The sequence below is a fragment of the Chinchilla lanigera genome, unplaced genomic scaffold (genome assembly GCF_000276665.1).
Source record: "Chinchilla lanigera isolate Chin_1 unplaced genomic scaffold, ChiLan1.0 scaffold00019, whole genome shotgun sequence".
In the NCBI taxonomy this organism is placed as follows: Eukaryota; Metazoa; Chordata; class Mammalia; order Rodentia; family Chinchillidae; genus Chinchilla; species Chinchilla lanigera.
Window position 1 is genome coordinate 12132445 of NW_004955420.1, and position 17196 is coordinate 12149640.

At 45.0% G+C, this 17196-nt stretch overlaps 1 protein-coding gene across 3 annotated transcripts in view; it reads left to right on the forward strand.

Moving 5' to 3' along the window:
* The window catches only part of Kiaa0226 (KIAA0226 ortholog), a 62962-nt gene that overhangs the window by 8252 nt on the left and 37514 nt on the right, over positions 1-17196 (forward strand). Inside the window, exon 1 of one of the 3 annotated variants that reach the window (XM_005383093.2) lies at positions 1491-1777. The exons of 1 other annotated variant lie outside the window; for it this stretch is intronic. In XM_005383093.2, the coding sequence (XP_005383150.1) occupies positions 1713-1777 (65 nt within the window). In that variant the 5' untranslated portion in view covers positions 1491-1712. Of the gene's footprint in view, positions 1-1490; positions 1778-17196 lie in introns of those variants that run through there. One more of the 3 variants, XM_005383094.2, reaches the window with a different exon arrangement.

The following is a 17196-nucleotide window of genomic DNA, read 5'->3' on the forward strand; positions in this document are numbered from 1 at the left end:
GGTTGTGAAAAATAGCGTATTACCTCCTCACCAGTGACTTTCACCGAGACGCCTGGATTTTTGTTGTAGTTTCAATCTCCTTGTTCTTATAGGCACTGCTCTGGTTTAGGACTGGGTTTGTGAACTAGCAACCCAGTGACCCCCTTCTGCTTATAGACTAGCTTTGTTTGGCCTGTATGATGTTTAAATATTTATTTCAGAGACAGGGTCACACTATGAACCCCAGGCTGACCCTGGACTTTAGATCTTCTTGTCTCAGCCTCTCAAGTGCTGGGATTGCAAGTGTGTACCACCACACCCAGCTAAATTATTAAAAAATTGTTGCCACCATTTAACAAAGTGGAAACTGTACTTAGAAGTGTAGATTTCAGCTTCTTTTGAAAACTCAGAGCATCTTGTAACCCTAGGCCCTATATACTTATTTGACAACATTCAGTTACAATTAATGTGAGACTTCCTTCCTTGGGCAAGATCTGAGCTTTCCAGCTGAGAATTTTCGCCACTCTTGTTTCTTACAATTGGCATGCTTCACTCATTGGCGTTGCCTAATCCGACTCTTCTAAGGACTTCCAGTCTGTCTATTCTTCCAACCTTACCTGTAACATAATACATAACCATCTCCTCTCCACATTATCAAAGTTAAATTTCTAAGCAGTTGTGATCAAATCACTTGATTTGCATATCCTTGAAACGTTGTATTCTGGATAAAATCCAAACTCTTTAAAATGGCACTTAGTGGTCTGTCTGCTTGCACCAGAATGAGCACACCAATCTGTTCCCCACCCCTTCCCAGTTTTGCTTACTACTCAAAACCAGCAGTTCCCAAATAAGCACACTTCCTTGTGTTTGCCTGAGCTGTTCTCTTTTCCTCGTCCCCTTTCCTCTTGATTAACTCGTACTTATCCTTAAAATCTACGCTGACATTAATCCTCTAGGAAACCTTTCCCTTATGATGTGGTCTTGGGGATGGAATCCAGGGCCTTTGCACTGAGCTACATACCCAGCCCTTTTTATTTTTTACTTTGAGAAAGGTCTCCCAAAGTCACTAAACTGCCCAGGCTGGGATCGAACTTGCCTTCCTTCTTCAATCTCCCAACGTTCTGGGAGTACAGGCTTTAGCCACCATGCCGGGCTACTGGGCTCTCCTTTTGAGATCCCAAAGCAACTTGTGCCCTTCAGAATATGTGAGCTCTTCATTTAAAAGCCCGAGTCTCCAAATACCATCAACAGGTGTTAAGTTAGGGGTAGGGTGAAGTGGGGCTAATTGGAGTTGTATTGAACTAGCGTTATTTCCTGGTTTACACCTCTGTATCTAGTTCTCATAGGAAAGGTGCGATAGGAACAGCACAAACACGGATTTTCGCCGGCTGGTGGTCTGCGTTCCCAGCAAACCGTCACGCACGCACGCCCCTGAGGACCGCAGTTCCCGGCGAACGCGGGCTCTGATTGGTTGGAGCGGTGCATGCCGGGGAGCGCCCTGGTCCCGAAGGAATTTTGGGAGTTGTAGTTCCCGGAGCCGGAAATGGGGGCGGCAGGGATAGAAACCGCAGCTGAGGAATCCGTCACTGACGCTGCTGACGCTTGGGTGTAGCACATCCCTGGGAGCCCAGCAGCCCTGGGTCCCGCCTCTGTTTCCGCGGGGCTCAGAGAATCCTGGCGGCCGAAGCGATAGGGTCGCCTCTCCCCGGCCAGGAGCGGCCTCGCAGCACCAAATGCGGCCGGACGGCGCGGGAATGGATCTGGGTGGCTGCGAAGAGCGCCTGCCGGAGGAGAGCAGGTGGGCAGCCAGGGCGCGGGGATCGCAGCAGCGGGGAGCCGGGGAGGCGGAGAGAAGCGTCAGAAGCGACGACCTGGTGTGGTTGGCCGCTGCGGGGGACTTGTTGGGGGAAGAATTCCGAGAGGAGGGATTGGCAGGGCGTGGAGAGGTCGGGGTTCGGAAGGGCCAGGCAGAAGGGGCAGGATTCATATAGGGCAAGGGAGCACGAAAGGGTAACACTCAGATCCTAGACTGCTGGGGAGGAGGCGGATATTCAGGGTGCCGTGGTGAGATTCTTGGGGCCACACTCTAAAGACAGGAACCGGAGACAGGGCTAGTGCCCTGGCTGCAACTGTAGGTGACAGCAAGCCGGGCCAGTATGAAGAGGGTGACGTTGTAAAGATTTCTAGGAGTAAAGGTGAGAGGTTAGGAGTGGTTTAGGAATAAGGTGAAGCAAGGACGAGTGTGGGCAAGGGGGCGCGGAAGGCCTGTGGATGAAAAGCGAGTTTGTGTTGGCAGTTCGCACAGAAATTGTGTGCGTGCCCTTTGTCAATGCTGAGTCCCTGTTAGAGTGGCAGGATCTTTCTGTCATTTCCTTTTCATCTTCAGACCTTTCACTTCTTCCCCACAATGCAAACTAAGCAAATTCACATTTATATGGAACTATTGTCAGAAAGCCTGAATCTTCTAGAAATCAAGGGTGTGTATGTGTGTGTGTGTGTTGCTGAGGCTGGAAACCAGGACTGTGTGTGTGTGTGTGTGTCTGTCTGTCTGTCTGTCTGTGTGTGGCTGAGACTGGAACCCAGGGCTTTGCAAATGCTAGCAAATGCAGTGCCACTGAGGATTTGAGATTTTAAAGGCTACTATGACTAAATGATCAGTTGGAGTCTGTTTAGAGTTTGTTTCATTAATAACTGGCCTTGGGGCTGAGGATGTTGCTTAGTGGTAGAGCACCTGCCTACCTTGCAGGAAGATCTGGGTTCCATCCCAGCACTGGAATAGCAACAAAAATTGTTCTTAATCTCTCTTGAAGGCTGGGATGGCAGGTTATAACAGGAATATGATTCAAAGAAGTCTTCTTTGACATTTAGAAACAATTTAAGGTAAGGTGATGTTTCAGGAGCAGCTGAGATCCAAAAACTGGAGGCAGTATATTTGCCTTTGAGAAACTATTCTCAGGGGAGAATTGAAATGCTATGCTTGGGTGAAGATTTTGTGATTTGTAAGGGTGACTCCACGTTTATGTGCACAGGTGTCCTGGACAAAGCCTGGACTGAGTGGATTTTGGGTTTGTGCCTGAGACCACTGAATGATGTGTACTAAATAAAACTGAACATCTTACTTCCCCTTTCCACGCTTTAGTTTCTGCTTATGTATATTTGGGTATTTATTCTTCCTCCAGATGTCTGTGAAATGATTCATATGAAAGATCCCCTGTAAGCTCTAAACAAGTTTTAAAGTTACTTTGATTTTCCTCTAATATTTCGTAGGGGTCAGGCTGGGTCAGTAATGTAAGTTCAGTTTTTTTTCCCTTTTTAACTGGAATTGCATTATTTATTTAACTGGTATTTACCATATTCCAGGCACTGTTTTAAGAGTCTTACAAATATTAACTTATTTAATCTTGTCAATTGTATGAGATAGGCACTCTAATTAATATCTTTTCATATCTGAGACATAGACAGAATAACCTGCCAAGATCATACTGGGGTTCAAACCCAGGCAATTAGCCTTAGTCTGTTTTTTGTTTTGTTTTGTTTTGTTTTTTTGAGACAGGGTCTTTTTTTTTTTTGTTTGTTTGTTTGTTTTTTTGAGACAGGGTCAAAGCCAGTCCAGTCTGGCTTTGAACTCACTGTAGGTTAGGCTGGACTCAAACTTGCTTCAGTACTCTTGCCTCAGCTTCCGAGTGTTGGGATTACAGTTGAGTACCACCACAGCTGGCTCTTAGCCTGTACTTTTAATATCTATACTATACTGCCTCTTACTATGCTAATAGTAAAAAAGAAATACATGCGATTGTGTTAAATTTAATACCATTCTGTGCCTGTCATTCAGGCTAGCAGGACAACCTCCCTTGTAGGCATCTTTTCATAGTACTGTCTGTGCTTTCTTTTAGCCAAAGAACTTCAGTCAAAACTTCATTTTGGCAGTGAGATTTTTCCTGCAAAGTCATTTACATTGTTATTAAAAGCAATACTGTGTTGATGCTTAGTTAACTGTGAATGTGTTGTTCATTGGAGCTTCCTGGTACTGATGGTCTCCTTAGCTCCAGACAGACACTGGTAAACACACACGTTGTGCCTGAGAATTGAGGCTTTGTGGCTAGGTCACTGCAAACATTTCCTTTCTATGGTCATTACAATATCCAATTCAGAAACAGTCTTTGTGCTGGGTATGGTGGCACACGCCTGTAATCCCCAGGACTCAGGAGGCTGAGGCAGGAGGATTGCTGTGAGTTCGAGGCCAGCCTGGACTACATAGCAAGACCTTGTCTCAAACAAAACAAACACCAGTCTTCTTGAGGAGATGGCATCATTTTATTTTATTTATACAGAAAAAGCAGCAAAATTTAATAAAGCTTTGCTGGCGGGAAGGAAATGGCACTGGTGCAGAATGGGGTTAAAGATTTGAAATGTGGGCAGGATGTAGGGTGCCTCCCCCGGAGGCTTTCCAAGCATGATTGATGGCGTGATTGACAGGGTGCTGCGCTGGGTCAGCTGTATCTGCTGCCCAAGTCCTTTCTCATTTCTGCCTCCGGGCAGCTGGTCCCTGGACAAAGGTCAGGGGGTTTGGCCCTGGGGTTTTGGCAGAGTGAGCTGAGTAGAGAAGAGTGGTCCCATGGCTCCAGTTGTACTATCTATATTATTCCCCTCTGAGAGACCTGGTCCCCGAAAATCGTTAAGGGGTGCTGAGAGAGGATGTCCTTCTTCTATAGCTGCTTCCGACTGAATAGGGGTACTGGCTGTACCTCCTCAGGGACCAGGGAACTCTCACTCTGCTTGATCTAGGGGGCGAAGGGAGTCTGCTCCTCCTGTGAGGATTTCTTTTTTTTTTTTTTTTTTTTTTTTTTTTTTTCCGGTACCAGGAATTGAACTCATGACCTTGCGCTTGCTAGGCAGGCGCTGTGCCGCTGAGCTAAATCCCCAGCCCCTCCTGTGAGGATTTCTTGGTGAGCTGTGGGTGTGGAGGTAGGCTTTGGTCCTTGGTGATGCCATCATTCGTAGTTTAAGGGCTGTTAAACAAGAAGAAACGAATTTGACAAAGAGATTAAGTATGCATGGTCCGAATAGGCTATGAGAAGCATGAATAAAAGTTACAAGGTTAAATGCTCCTGTCCAGTTTGCTGAAAGGCACAAGTGGGAATTTACCACACAGGAAGCAATGTCTTGGAGTCTCAAGACAGAAATTATTTTCAGTAGTAAACATACGGTTGAGCTGTGGCAAGCAAGAAAATAGTAAAACTAGCTACATAAGACATGCAAAGAGGGACCCTGTTTCCAGGATGGGGCTGACTTGACTTAGCAGGAGTAAAATGATTTACTTATCCAACTCAGCAGATTGGTTGGTGTTTTCTCTGTTTTTTGTTTGCTTGTGTTTTTGTTTTTGAGGGCAGGGTCTACTATGTAGTGCAGGCTGACCTTAAACTTGCTTATGTAGCCCAGGATGGCCTTGAACTTGCTGTGATCCTCTTCCCTCAGAGTCCCAAATGCTAGGATTATAAGAGTGTGCCACCATGCCGTTTTTTTTTTTTTAAATACAGGATTTTGCTATGTAGCCTGGACTGGTCTTGACCTTGTGGTGATCCTCCTGCCTCAGCCTCCTGAGTGCTGCAATCTTAGGTGTGTGCCACCATGCCCAGCTGTATTTATTTATTTATTTATTTATTTATTTATTATTTTTTTTGAGACAGGGTCTAGCTGTGTAGTTTGGACTGGCCTGGAACTCATTATGTAGCCCAGGCTGGCCTCAAACTCATGGTGATCCTCCTGCCTCAGCCGCCTGAGGGCTAGGATTATAGATATGTGCCACCACCCTGGTGTTGTTTTCTTTTCAGAAAGAAAATTTGAGGCTGACTACTGGTTCGCAGGTATGTAAGGTTTGTGGTCTGTTTCCAGGTGCCTCAGGTGGCTTGGGTTTTACCTTGAAGAGGTAAATCTAACAAATATTGAGAGTTAGGGTCCATGGGGATGGAAGAGAAGGCATCCTTGAGATCAAGGACAGAAAGCCGTTTGTATCTCCCTGGATTTGTGTAAGGAGGGTGAATGGATCTGTCAATAGGGAGAGTAGGCACCACTGCCTCATTGATGATTCTGAGATCTTACACTAGGCGCCATGTTCCAATGGCTTGACCATTGGTAAAATCAGTTTGTTGTACAGGGACTAGCATGGCACTAGCAACCCTGTTTCTAAAAATGTATCGATGATGGAATTTAGCCCCTGCCTACTTCTCTTTTAACTCTTTATGCAGAAAACTGTAATTTTTTAAATTTTTGCTTGAAATTCATATATGTCACCTAGAAACATTCAAAGAACAAGAATTTGAAGAGCAGAAATTTTACTGTGTTCTATTGTTATGGGTGTTCCAAAAATGGAACACGAGGCTTTGATGGGTTAAGGTAACACTGCCTTCTGTGAACGTATAGTTCAGGTGATTACTGAGTGATCAGCTGAGTGATTACTGGAGTGGCCCGTGACAGCTCTCCATGGGCTGCCATCATACTATGCTTGGATCAACCTTCAACAGAGAATTGGGCCTGATAGAGCCAGGCTGGCTGGGTCCCTGCCAACTAGGACAAGGGGTACCAGAGTTTAAGTGGCAGAGTGGCCTTGAGGAGGAAGAGTATATCTTTTCCAGTTACTGGTACGGGGCACTTTGGTATTACCATGAAGGCAGCTTGGAAAAGGAAATCTCCCAGTTAGCAGTTGAGAGTGGGGGTAAAGAAAACTAAACAGTTAACTCACTCAAGACTCACAACAGCTGAGAAATGAGCTGATCACTCACCCTAGTAGCAGGTTAGAATCGAGTGAGATGCCCTAGTATTGCAAAGAGTGTACTGTTGATCTGTAACATTTAGAGTTACCCAAGCCTCTATGGGGATGTCCTTGTGCTAGGGCCCCACAGACTATCTCGGGCACTGGCGTTCCCTGGCCACTATGGTAGTGGATGACCTCATGCCCTTCTGGGGACAATGGCAGTTTCTCCTTAAACGCTCAGTGTCCTCATCTACATTCACACAGGCCCAGCAAGGACAAGGCAGATTTGAGGGTGCTTGACGCATTCATGCTTGCTTCCATCGCTCTTTGGATTAACTGGGTTCTCCTTGGTGCTGCAGGCTTTATCATGGGCCTTATTTATTAAGGCCAGGATGGCTTTAGCCTGCCTTTCTTCCTTACTCAACTCCTCTGCTTGGTCATGGTTGTTAAAGATGGTGTAAACCACATTGACCAATTGACTTCTCCCAGCTTCTGAGCCCTGGTGGAGTTTCTGGAGTTTCCTCCTGTGATCTGGAGCTGACTGGCTAAAAAAATACTGTCCCATGATAATTTGGCCCTCTATAGGCTCCGGGATTAAATTAGTGTGTTTATGGAATACCTCTGCAAACCAGTGCAGGAGAGCAGCTGGGTTTTCATCAGGGCCCTGACTGATGGTCCTGAGCTTATCATCATTTACAGGTTTGGTCATGCCCTGGTGCATATCTGCTAAGGTGGCCCACAGGTATAACCTTTCGCGTTCTCCACGCCCAGGTTACAACCCCACGCAGGCCCTTCTTGCGGCCCAAACAGTGCATCAGTTGGCTGATTATCGTTGGATACAGCCACAAAGACTTCTACATTGGCTTGACTTACAGCTCTTACAGTCCTTTCTTCTATCTATTGTTGTGTAGTAGGAAACCAGGATGAGCTGGACATCTTGCCAGATCAGATTGAATGCCACTGTCAGTGTAGAATCTGTCAGCAAACTTTTCGGGGTCCTTGGAGAATTTCCTGGTTTCTTTTTGCATTGCCGAATAGCCATGACTGGAAAAGGGATATGAGCTCAGACGGTACCGTCTGCTACACCAGCCGCTTCTCGAAGGGGAAGAATGGTGGCAGGCTTGGATGGTGACTTCCCTGGCTCCAGGGCCTTCTGTTAGGCAGACCCGGGCCTAGTGTGGGGTGGTGTTTGTCCCCCAGGGGCACTGAGGGTGCAGCTTGGGAAGGGGTAGCCTATAGGGAGTGGAATATATCTCCGTGGCTGAGGCCATCCCTGTGATGGGGCAGAGTCGAGGGATCCACGGTCTTCATGCTTCGTTTTTTACCTCCTGGCTGCTGTTGCCAAGAACGTTACCTTGGGGGATGGAGTCAGGGATAGGTTTCCAGGTTTTGTGCACAACAAATAAGCCACTGGATGTTTCACACAACACTATGAGAAAAGCTCATTTTATTAGAGCTGAAAGAGAGGGGTGTGCCCAGAGCCAGCAGGTTTATGCCAGTAGAAAGGAAAATGGCTTGAACAGAAGAAAAGAATGGCATGGGCAGGAAGGAAAAGTGGCCTGTTTTTGTTTTTTGAGACAGGATCTCAGTATATAGTTCAGGCAGACCTTGAACTCACTGTGCAGCCCAGGTTGGCCTTGGGCTTATGGGAATCCTCCTGTCTCAGCCTCTTGAGTGCTAAGACTACAAGTGAGTGCCACCGTGGCTGACATGGCATCGTTTTTAAGCATGAGGGATACGGTTTTTCTACATAGTTTCTGAAAGCAGTTGATAGAGTGAAATGTGCATAAGCTTTAAAGTTGTGTGGTGGCGCACACCTATAATCCCAGCACTCGGGAGGCTGAGGCAAGAGGATTGTTGTGAGTTTGAGACCAGCCTGGGCTACAAAGTGAGTTCAAGACCAGCCTGAACGGCATAGTGAGACTCTGTCTAAAAACATTAAAAAAAAAGTCAAATAGAGCTGCATTTGAATCCTAGCTTCTCTGCTTGTCTTTGTCAGGTTACTTTGGCTGTCTGAATGGGAATAATGCCTTCCAGCCTGGGTGGTGTGCACAGGTCTCCCGGGGTGCTGGGATGCAGTGTGCACAGGCTTGTCTACTTCCATCTGCTCTCCAGTTCTCTTGAAACGTGGGGCCTTTATGCTCCCCAGCTTACTGTTTGCGGTGGTGGAGCTTGTTCTTTCCCCTCTAGGGCTCCTCAATCTGAGTTGAGCACACTGAGGACTGGGAGGGCAACTTAGCTTTCAATTTCCCCCTAGGAGTGTAGTTACGTCAGAGGTTCCGGTGTTGTTTTCCATCTAGCTAACCAGCTTCTAGCAAAGTGCCGTAGTGCTTAGGGATGATAGGAACTGCCTTTGGCCGTGCAGCTTGCATCTGGGCTTGGAATTCACATATACTGCTCTATTCCTTCTGCAGTCATCTGGATAAAATCAGAGCTTAAGTAGCGAGACACTTTCTCGTATCTCTGAACCGAGGTCATTCAGCGGGCCACAGCCTGCTCTTCTGCCCCCTGTCTGACTTACTAACATTTTCCACTCAGTCAACCAAGCCAGGACCTCAGAGTGAAATGTGCTATTTTCCTCTCTGTTTCCCATAATCAGGCAGCCGCTACATTCTGGGAATGCTCTCTTTATTTTCCTCTTGAAGCCTTCTTTTTCTCCAGTTGTACAATACATAGTCTGTGTCCTTACAAATCCAGAGCATAGACTTGTTTCAGGCATGGCCACATGTAGGTGCTCCAGGTTAAGTATTTGTCCCAGGCTTGGGGGCTCTGCTTGCTGAGGTGTGGGTTTCATGCTCAGGCAAACTTCTACCGGACGATCCTTAGCAACTCTACATTTAGCAAAACAAAACAACAAAAAACCCCACTGTGGCACTGACGCTTTTTTTTTGTCTTGCTTTGAGTTGTTTCCCTTTCCTATGATCAAAGCATGGAAGATGCTATCGGTCAGGGCTAAGTTCTATACCCAGCACAAGCTCCTAGCGAGATCCTAAGATAGTGCAATACCTTGGAACCTTATGGTCTAGAGTGGGTGGTAAGGAGTGGTTCCCTCAGGGAAAACCAGAGTTCTGTCACCAAAATCAAGGGCCATAAATTCTTGCAGATATAAACAGTAAATTAAAGCCAGGCATGATAGCACATACTTGTAATCCCAGCACTTGGGAGGCTGAGGCAGGAGGGTCACTGCAAAGTTCGAGGCCAGCTACTACAGAGCGACACCCTGTCTGAAAAACCAAAACCAAAACCAAAACTAAAACCACAACAACAAAAAACAATACATTCACTGTAGACTTCTCTCTCCTTAGGGATTATTCTGGTAACCTTCTAATCTTTCTGTCAGAATTTAATCTTCCATGTCCAGAGAGCCTCTTCACTGCTGCTAAATTCATTTTTCAGAAGCACAATTATTGCCAGGCATGGTGGCACACGCCTGTAATCCCAGCAGTTGGGAGGCTGAGGCAGGAGGATTACCATGAATTGGAGGCCAGCTTGGGCTAAGTAGTGAGTTTGAGACCTGCCTGAATTTTGAGACCCTGTGTCGAAAAGCCAAAAGAAAAAAACCCCACACAATTATAATGGTATTTTGCTCAGAAATGTTCATTGGTTTTCCCTTTGGAAATAGAATGTAGTCAAAACTCCTTATCCTGGCATTCAGTCTGCGTGGTAGTCCCTGAGAAACTCCTAGTGATAGAATCATGACATCATTCTTGTCTTTCAAATTCCTGATCTGTACACTCCCTGCAACATCCCTCTCTGCCTGGAGGGCTGAGTCATCCTGTAAGTGACACTCCCTGAGAAGGCATCCTGGCCTGTTCTTGCCATCTCCCTGTCATGACACTGCTCACATCATAACTATTGTAGTTATATGAGTGGCTGTTTCCATCATTGCATTACATGCTGAATTCCCTGGGAGACGGGGACGCTTCCTCTTTAATCACTATAACCCCAGTGCCTAACACACTGCTTGACATGGAGTTGGTGTTCAATGAACATTTGTTCAAAGAATGAAAGCATGAGCTGGGTTGGTGGTGCATTATTGTAATCCTAGCACTTGGGAGGCTGAGGCAGGAGGATCACCCCCCAGTTCAAGGTCAGCCTGGAGTAGTGACTCTGCCTTCAAAAAGCAAAGCAAAGAAAACATTAAGCACAGTTTGGCCGTGCTTTTTACAGTCAGGCAAGTGACGTAGGTACCTTTGGTATTGGCAGGGCCTCTTTTTTCCTTTTCTCTCTATTAATTTTCATTATTTTCTCTTTGATCATGCTGAGGGCTGACAGTTTATATAGAACAGGTAACACAGCAGGATGATTTCTGAGCAGTCCCATACCGGTAGTTCAATTATTAGAACAGAAAAGCCCAGAAATGCAGCCTTGAACCTTTTAGAAAAACTGCTGTTGTCAGAACCCAGAGTGGGGTGGGCAGAGAAGCTGACTGCAAAACCCTAAGCCTGAGCCTCTCTCAGGGTTTTCTCCCCACAGCCGTTTCTGTTTCTTACAGCTTTCTCACTTCTGCGAGATGGATTTTTTTCTTTTTCTTTCCTCCTTCTACTTCTTCTTTCTTCTTTTTAAAAACCTCCAGTGCCAGGGATATAGCTCAGTGGAACAAGTGCCTGCCTGGCAAGCACAAAGTCCTAAGTTTGATTTCTGGTAAACCCCGTCCAAAAAAAACCCAACAACTCCAACAAAAGTTTTACCAGCCTCTCTGGGTGACTATAGTCCTCCTGTGCCCAATATGATTTCCACTGCCACATGGAAATTTAAATTCCAGGTTTTAAGAATTATTAGGAGGAATGGGGCTGTGTGTGGTGGCCCATGCCTGAAATCGAGCATTCTCCCGCATTCAAGAGGCTGAGGCAGGAGGATCCCTGTGAGTTGGAGACCAGCCTGGGATACATAAGCAGGTTCAAGGCCAGCCTGCACTACATAGTGAGACCCTGTTTCAATCCCCTCCCCTCAAAGAAAAAGGAAAAAAGGAAAAAGGGAGGAATGGGACATGGACAGTTGTGCTATGGTGGGAGGAAGAGTATATCAAATTATTTAGAGCCTCTTGAGAGGACTAGGGCCCTAGGAACAAGTTTAAATTAATTAAAATCAAATCAGACTTAAAATTTCAGTTTCCTAATTGCATCATTCTGATTTATTTATTTATTTTGTCTTTTTGAGACAGGGTCTCTCTCTGCAGGTCAGGCTGGCCTTGAGCTCACTTTGTAGCCTAGGCTGGTCTCAAACTCACAACGATCCTCCTGCCTCAGCCTCCTGAGTGCCGGGATTACAGATGTGCACCACCACGCCTGGCACCATTCTGATTTTAAATTTTCTGTTTGTTCACTTTTTCCTGAGCTGGGGATTGAATTTAGGGCCTTGCACATGGCAGGCAAGCACACTCACTGCTGAGCTGCACCGTCAGCTCCAGATTTGAAGTTCTTTTTTTTGGGGGGGGGGTGGTTTCCAGTACCGGGAATTGAACTCACGACCTTGCACTTGCCAGGCAGACACTGTGCCACTGAGCTAAATCCCCAGCCCCTGAAGTTCTTAAAAGTTGCAGTGGCTGGTGGCTGCCATACTGGACAATGCAGGTATAGAACACCTAGCATTGCAGAAGTTTAATTCTGCAGTGCTATTATAGATGTTAATGTACATTTTTCTGGAAACAGCTATCCCAGCATGCTTACATATTTTTAGGTCCTCTGGCTCAGCCTCACTGGTGTTTAAAATACACTTAATTTGGAGGAGGGAAGATTATTAAAGGAAATTCATAATTGTACTAACTAAGTAGAGAGTTAGCAAATTATCTCAGAATGTCTGTGAGATAGCTGTGAATGATGGTGCACACCTATAATCCCAGCACTTGGGAGGCTGAGGCAGGAGGATCACTGGGAGTTGGAGGCCAGCCTGGGCTACAAGTGAGTCTGAACTACATAGCAAGACCTTGTCTCAAAAAAAGAAAAAAAAAAAAGAAGAAAGCCAGAGTAACCTGTGTTAGTCAGACTTCCACCTCTATGACAGAATACCTGAGACAGTCAGTTTACAGGAAGGAGAGAGCAGGCATTGTGGTGCACGCCTGTAATGCCAGTGCTCTGAGGGACTAAGACAGGAGGGTTGCAAGTTCTGAGAATTTAGCAACTCAGCGAGACCCTGTCCCAAAGTAAGAAGACAAAGGGCTGGCCTGTAGCTCCGTGCCGAGGCTCTGGGTCCCACCCCAGAAAAACAAAACGGAAGGAAAGGTTTATGCTGCCTTGCACTTTCGGAGGTTTTCACACCGTGGGCCCCTGGTCTTGTCACTTTGGGACTCTGCGTGGCAGACCAGCACGCAGAAGCTCTTGGTGGAGCAGAGCTGTTCAGTTCATAGTGGAACAGGAAACAAAAGAAGAGAGAGGAGGGGCCAGGGTCCCAGGACACCCTTCGGGGCAGTGCCCCAGGACCCTTCCTCTAGGCCCCACCTCCTGGGGCCTGCCCCTCCCCCAAGGGACACTGGTGCCCCAAACCAGAGCAGAGCCAGCTGTTCCTCCTCTGCCTTCCTTCAAGGCCATCATTTTCTTTCTGCTTACACAAGAACCCTTTAAAAGAGAGTTTTACAACATGGAGATTTTGTCTTTCCAGAAAGAACGGCCATCCTCAAGAAAGCAAATGCTATTGAGGCTGTGAGGAAAAGGAAACATTCTCCATTGCCAGTGGGAGTTTGAACTAGAACCACTACCGTGGAAATTAGTATGAGATTCCTCAAAAACTAAATATAGGAATTCCATGTGACCCAACTCTGCTCCCCCTAAGTATCTTCCTAAAAGAGTTAGAAAATGTCATATTACAGTGATCCATGCATACCCGTGTTTATAACAGCACAATTCATAATAGCCAAATCTTGAAAGCAACCTGTAAGTCCATCAGCAGATAAATGGATAAAGAAAATGTGGTATTCATGCACAATGGAGTACTACTGTACCATAAAGAAGGATAAACTTTAGTCATTTGTAGGAAAATGGACATACCTCGAGACCATAGTGTTAAGTAAATCAGACACATAAGCTTAAATATGGCATGATTTCTGTTATATGAGAAATCCAAAGTATAAACAAAGAGCAAGATAAAAGATAGATTATAGGAAAAAAGGAGATAGGGCTTTTGCAAAAGAGAGGGGGACCGAGAGATGAAGGGTAGGGAATGTAAAAAAGAATTAAGACATGTAAATGTACATCTTCAGCTCCCATAAGGAATATGACCATTAACTACTGCAAACGTGGACTAATGAAAATAAAAACTGAAAAAATAAGATAATTTAAAATTTTTTGAGGGCTTCTATTTTCGTTTTTCTATCTGTTCAGTTTTTAAACCCATAGTCATACTGCTTGCTGGCCTGTGAATGTGGTGTACACTACTCCTGTTTTAGAGGCTTTCTTGACATTGTTGAGTGTGTGCCTTAGTGTGAGGCCAGTTTCTGCAGATATTTTAGAGGTGCTTTTCAGCAGTGTTTTACAGGATATTGCTTTCTGGATGTAATAAACCCCTTTTATTACGTGTGTATCATTTAGTTGTTCTAATCACATTTTTTTGTTGTTTTTGGTTTTTATGATCTGAATGTTAAACCCCATTTTTTCCTTTCATTTTTCCTTTTCTATTTACTTATTTTATATTTTTTGCAGGTTTTTGTTTTTGAGGTATGCTAGGGATAGAACCCATGGCCTTGCACTAAGCTACATGCCCAGACCTGTTTATTTATTTTTTTTTTGAGACAGAATCTCACTGAGTCACCCGGGCTGGCCTCAAGCTTGCAATTCTCTTTCCAAGCCTCCCACGTGCTGGGATTACAGGTGTGTGCCCCTGTGCCTGGCTTATTTTCTGCAGTCTTTGATAGGTATATGTGGATTATATATAATGTTTTTTGTATTTTGGACAAGATTAGACTATGACTTCATTATTCTGTCTTCATCTTTTGAAATGATTCTTTCCTTGAATACAACCTTGATGTTAACATCATAGTTTCTTACTGTCTTTTTCTTTGATTCACTCTTGTTTTAAATAGTTGAGGGCTGTCTGGGATATAGTTCAATGAAAGAGTGTTTGTCTAGCAGGTGGGAGGCCCTGTGTTTAAGCATCACACGCAAAAAGTTAGGTTTATTCTGTTTTAGGTTATTCTGCAAATTAGGTTTATTCTGCGAAAAGTTGGGTTTATTTTTACCTTATACCTGTTTGGTGTTGGTTTTGGGGTTTTTTTTTGTTTTTTGGGGGAGGGGTGTTGTTATTGTGAGACCAGGGTCTTGCCATGTAGTTCATGCTGATCTCAAATTTGCCATCCTCCTGCCTCAGCCTTCTGTATGCTGGGATTACAGATGTGTGCTAATACACCTGTTTATCATCTTTTAAAAATTATTTTTATAATTTTTTGTGGTTTCCATCACTTAGCAACTTTTAATGTAACTTGGTTTTAGTTCTAATAATAGTTACCTTTTACTTTCAGATATTTAAACCTAAACCTGAAGGTTTAAACACTTAGTTTTCCTTCTGTGTTTTTGCTTTTGAAGCGGCTTTGTGTGCCTCCTTTACCTGGTTTCTAAAGCGCTCTGCTACACAGACAATCTATGCAGTGCTACACCAAGTCAGGCTTACTGTTGTGCAGCCAACACAGTGGTGTTTCTACCACTTATCAAGCAAATCTGAGTCTCTGCCGAGGACAAGCCACATCCAGTATTTGAGGAAGGCTTTGCTGCTTTAGTGAAGGTGCTGGGAGCATAAATAGGGCTTTGAAGTCTGTGCTCACCTAGAGCCACTTGACCTTTGCTTAAGTGCACTTGAGAGAATCATTGGATGTGGTGAGCTGTGAGCAGACGTGAGGATGTTGCCAACTGTCTGATCTCACAGAATTGTTGGCAGTACTTTCTCTGCAGTAGAATAAGGAGATTTTATTCTCAGTGCCCTTACTGACTTAACAGGATTCACTAGATTGATTCAATGGCAGTTCAAAGGCCAGAAAGGTCAGAGAAAGGGAAATACTATTACCTGCTCTGCAATGACTCTGTCTATAGATCGCCAGTTATACCTTACTCCAGAGGCAGTTGTTATTTCCATTTTACAGTGAGGGCCCTGAAGCTGATGTACACCTAGTTTATAGAGAGCTTAAGATTCACATTCAGGTAAACTCGGCTGTGATGCTTAGTCTTTTCCTGCTGTGTACCATTTTTTCTTGCTACTTTATTAAAAAAACAAAGGAAATAGAAAAAAAACCCTTTCCTTAAGGAAACGAGACATGCCATTAGTGAACCATTTTCACATAGTGTTAGGAGGAACAGGACACAGGCAGCATGTGCTGTGGGCTTCTAACGAAGCAATTCACGGTGGGGCAGATACTTAGAACCTCTGGAGAGGGAGCTGAGCGGGGGCTGAATCAGAGTCCCTGGCTGGGGTGACAAGAGAAGGCCTTCCTGTGGAGACGGTCTGCAGGCACAGAGTCACAGGAGGAGGAGTGAGGTAGCAGGCCGGATTCCCACTGAGGCGCACCGGGCAGGAAGGTTGGTGTTTCGATTGCAGCCCGATGATGGAGAATATTTGAATCTCTACTGAGAAGTCTGCATGTCATCTGTGGCTAGTGTAATTCTAGGATAAGGGATTCTCCCACCTTTTGCGAAATGTACTTATCAAAAACCGGGTTAAATAACCCTAGGTTATTGCAGGCTGATCGGGCCTGCAGTCTCCCAAGCAAGTGGATGTCGAAGGCTTAAATAAATCAGACAGTGGTAATGATTTTAGAGCGCCAGGAGGGACTAACTCTCTTACAGCTTTAGTATTTTTTGAGTTAGCCAAAGACTGCTCTGGGCGGCCCGTATTTATTTGGTTTTTAAACAAAGGAGGAGGATACTCAAGAAAACTTGGGAATCTCGTGGGACCTCAGGAGAATTTTCCCAAGTAGTAAATTAATGTCAATCAGGAGAACTATGTTATCTCCAGGAAGGCCTTCACAGCAGGAGTGAGATGCCTGCAGCTGCAGTCTCCTTGTAGTTAATTGGGGTGGCAGACAAGGTGCCTAAGCTTCAGACAACTCACAAATAAACGCGGAAAGCCAATTGGTTAATATTAAATCCTGCTCAGAGCTGCTTTATAGTGGTCCCCAACATCTACTCGTTGAAATTCAGTAAACTCAGTGTTACCTAAATTCAGTATGCTGGTGGGCATTTGCTGGGTCCTATGCCTATAGATCCTCCTATTTCCTGCTAGATATGAAGAATCTACTGTGTGTCATTAGAGGGATGGGACCCGGCAATGGTCAGGTGCCCCTGGGTGCCCCGGAGCTAAGAGATGACATCATGAAGCCAAGGGTGTTTTTTTCTCTGAGCATATTATTCATTTAAAAAGCAGCATAAATAAATTACATAGTCTACAAGTTAAATACTATACAATTTAAAAATCAGAAAATACATAGCCAGATCAGAAGAAATATTAAACGCAAATTAAGTGTGGAAGTCTCTTGCTATCTCAGTGTT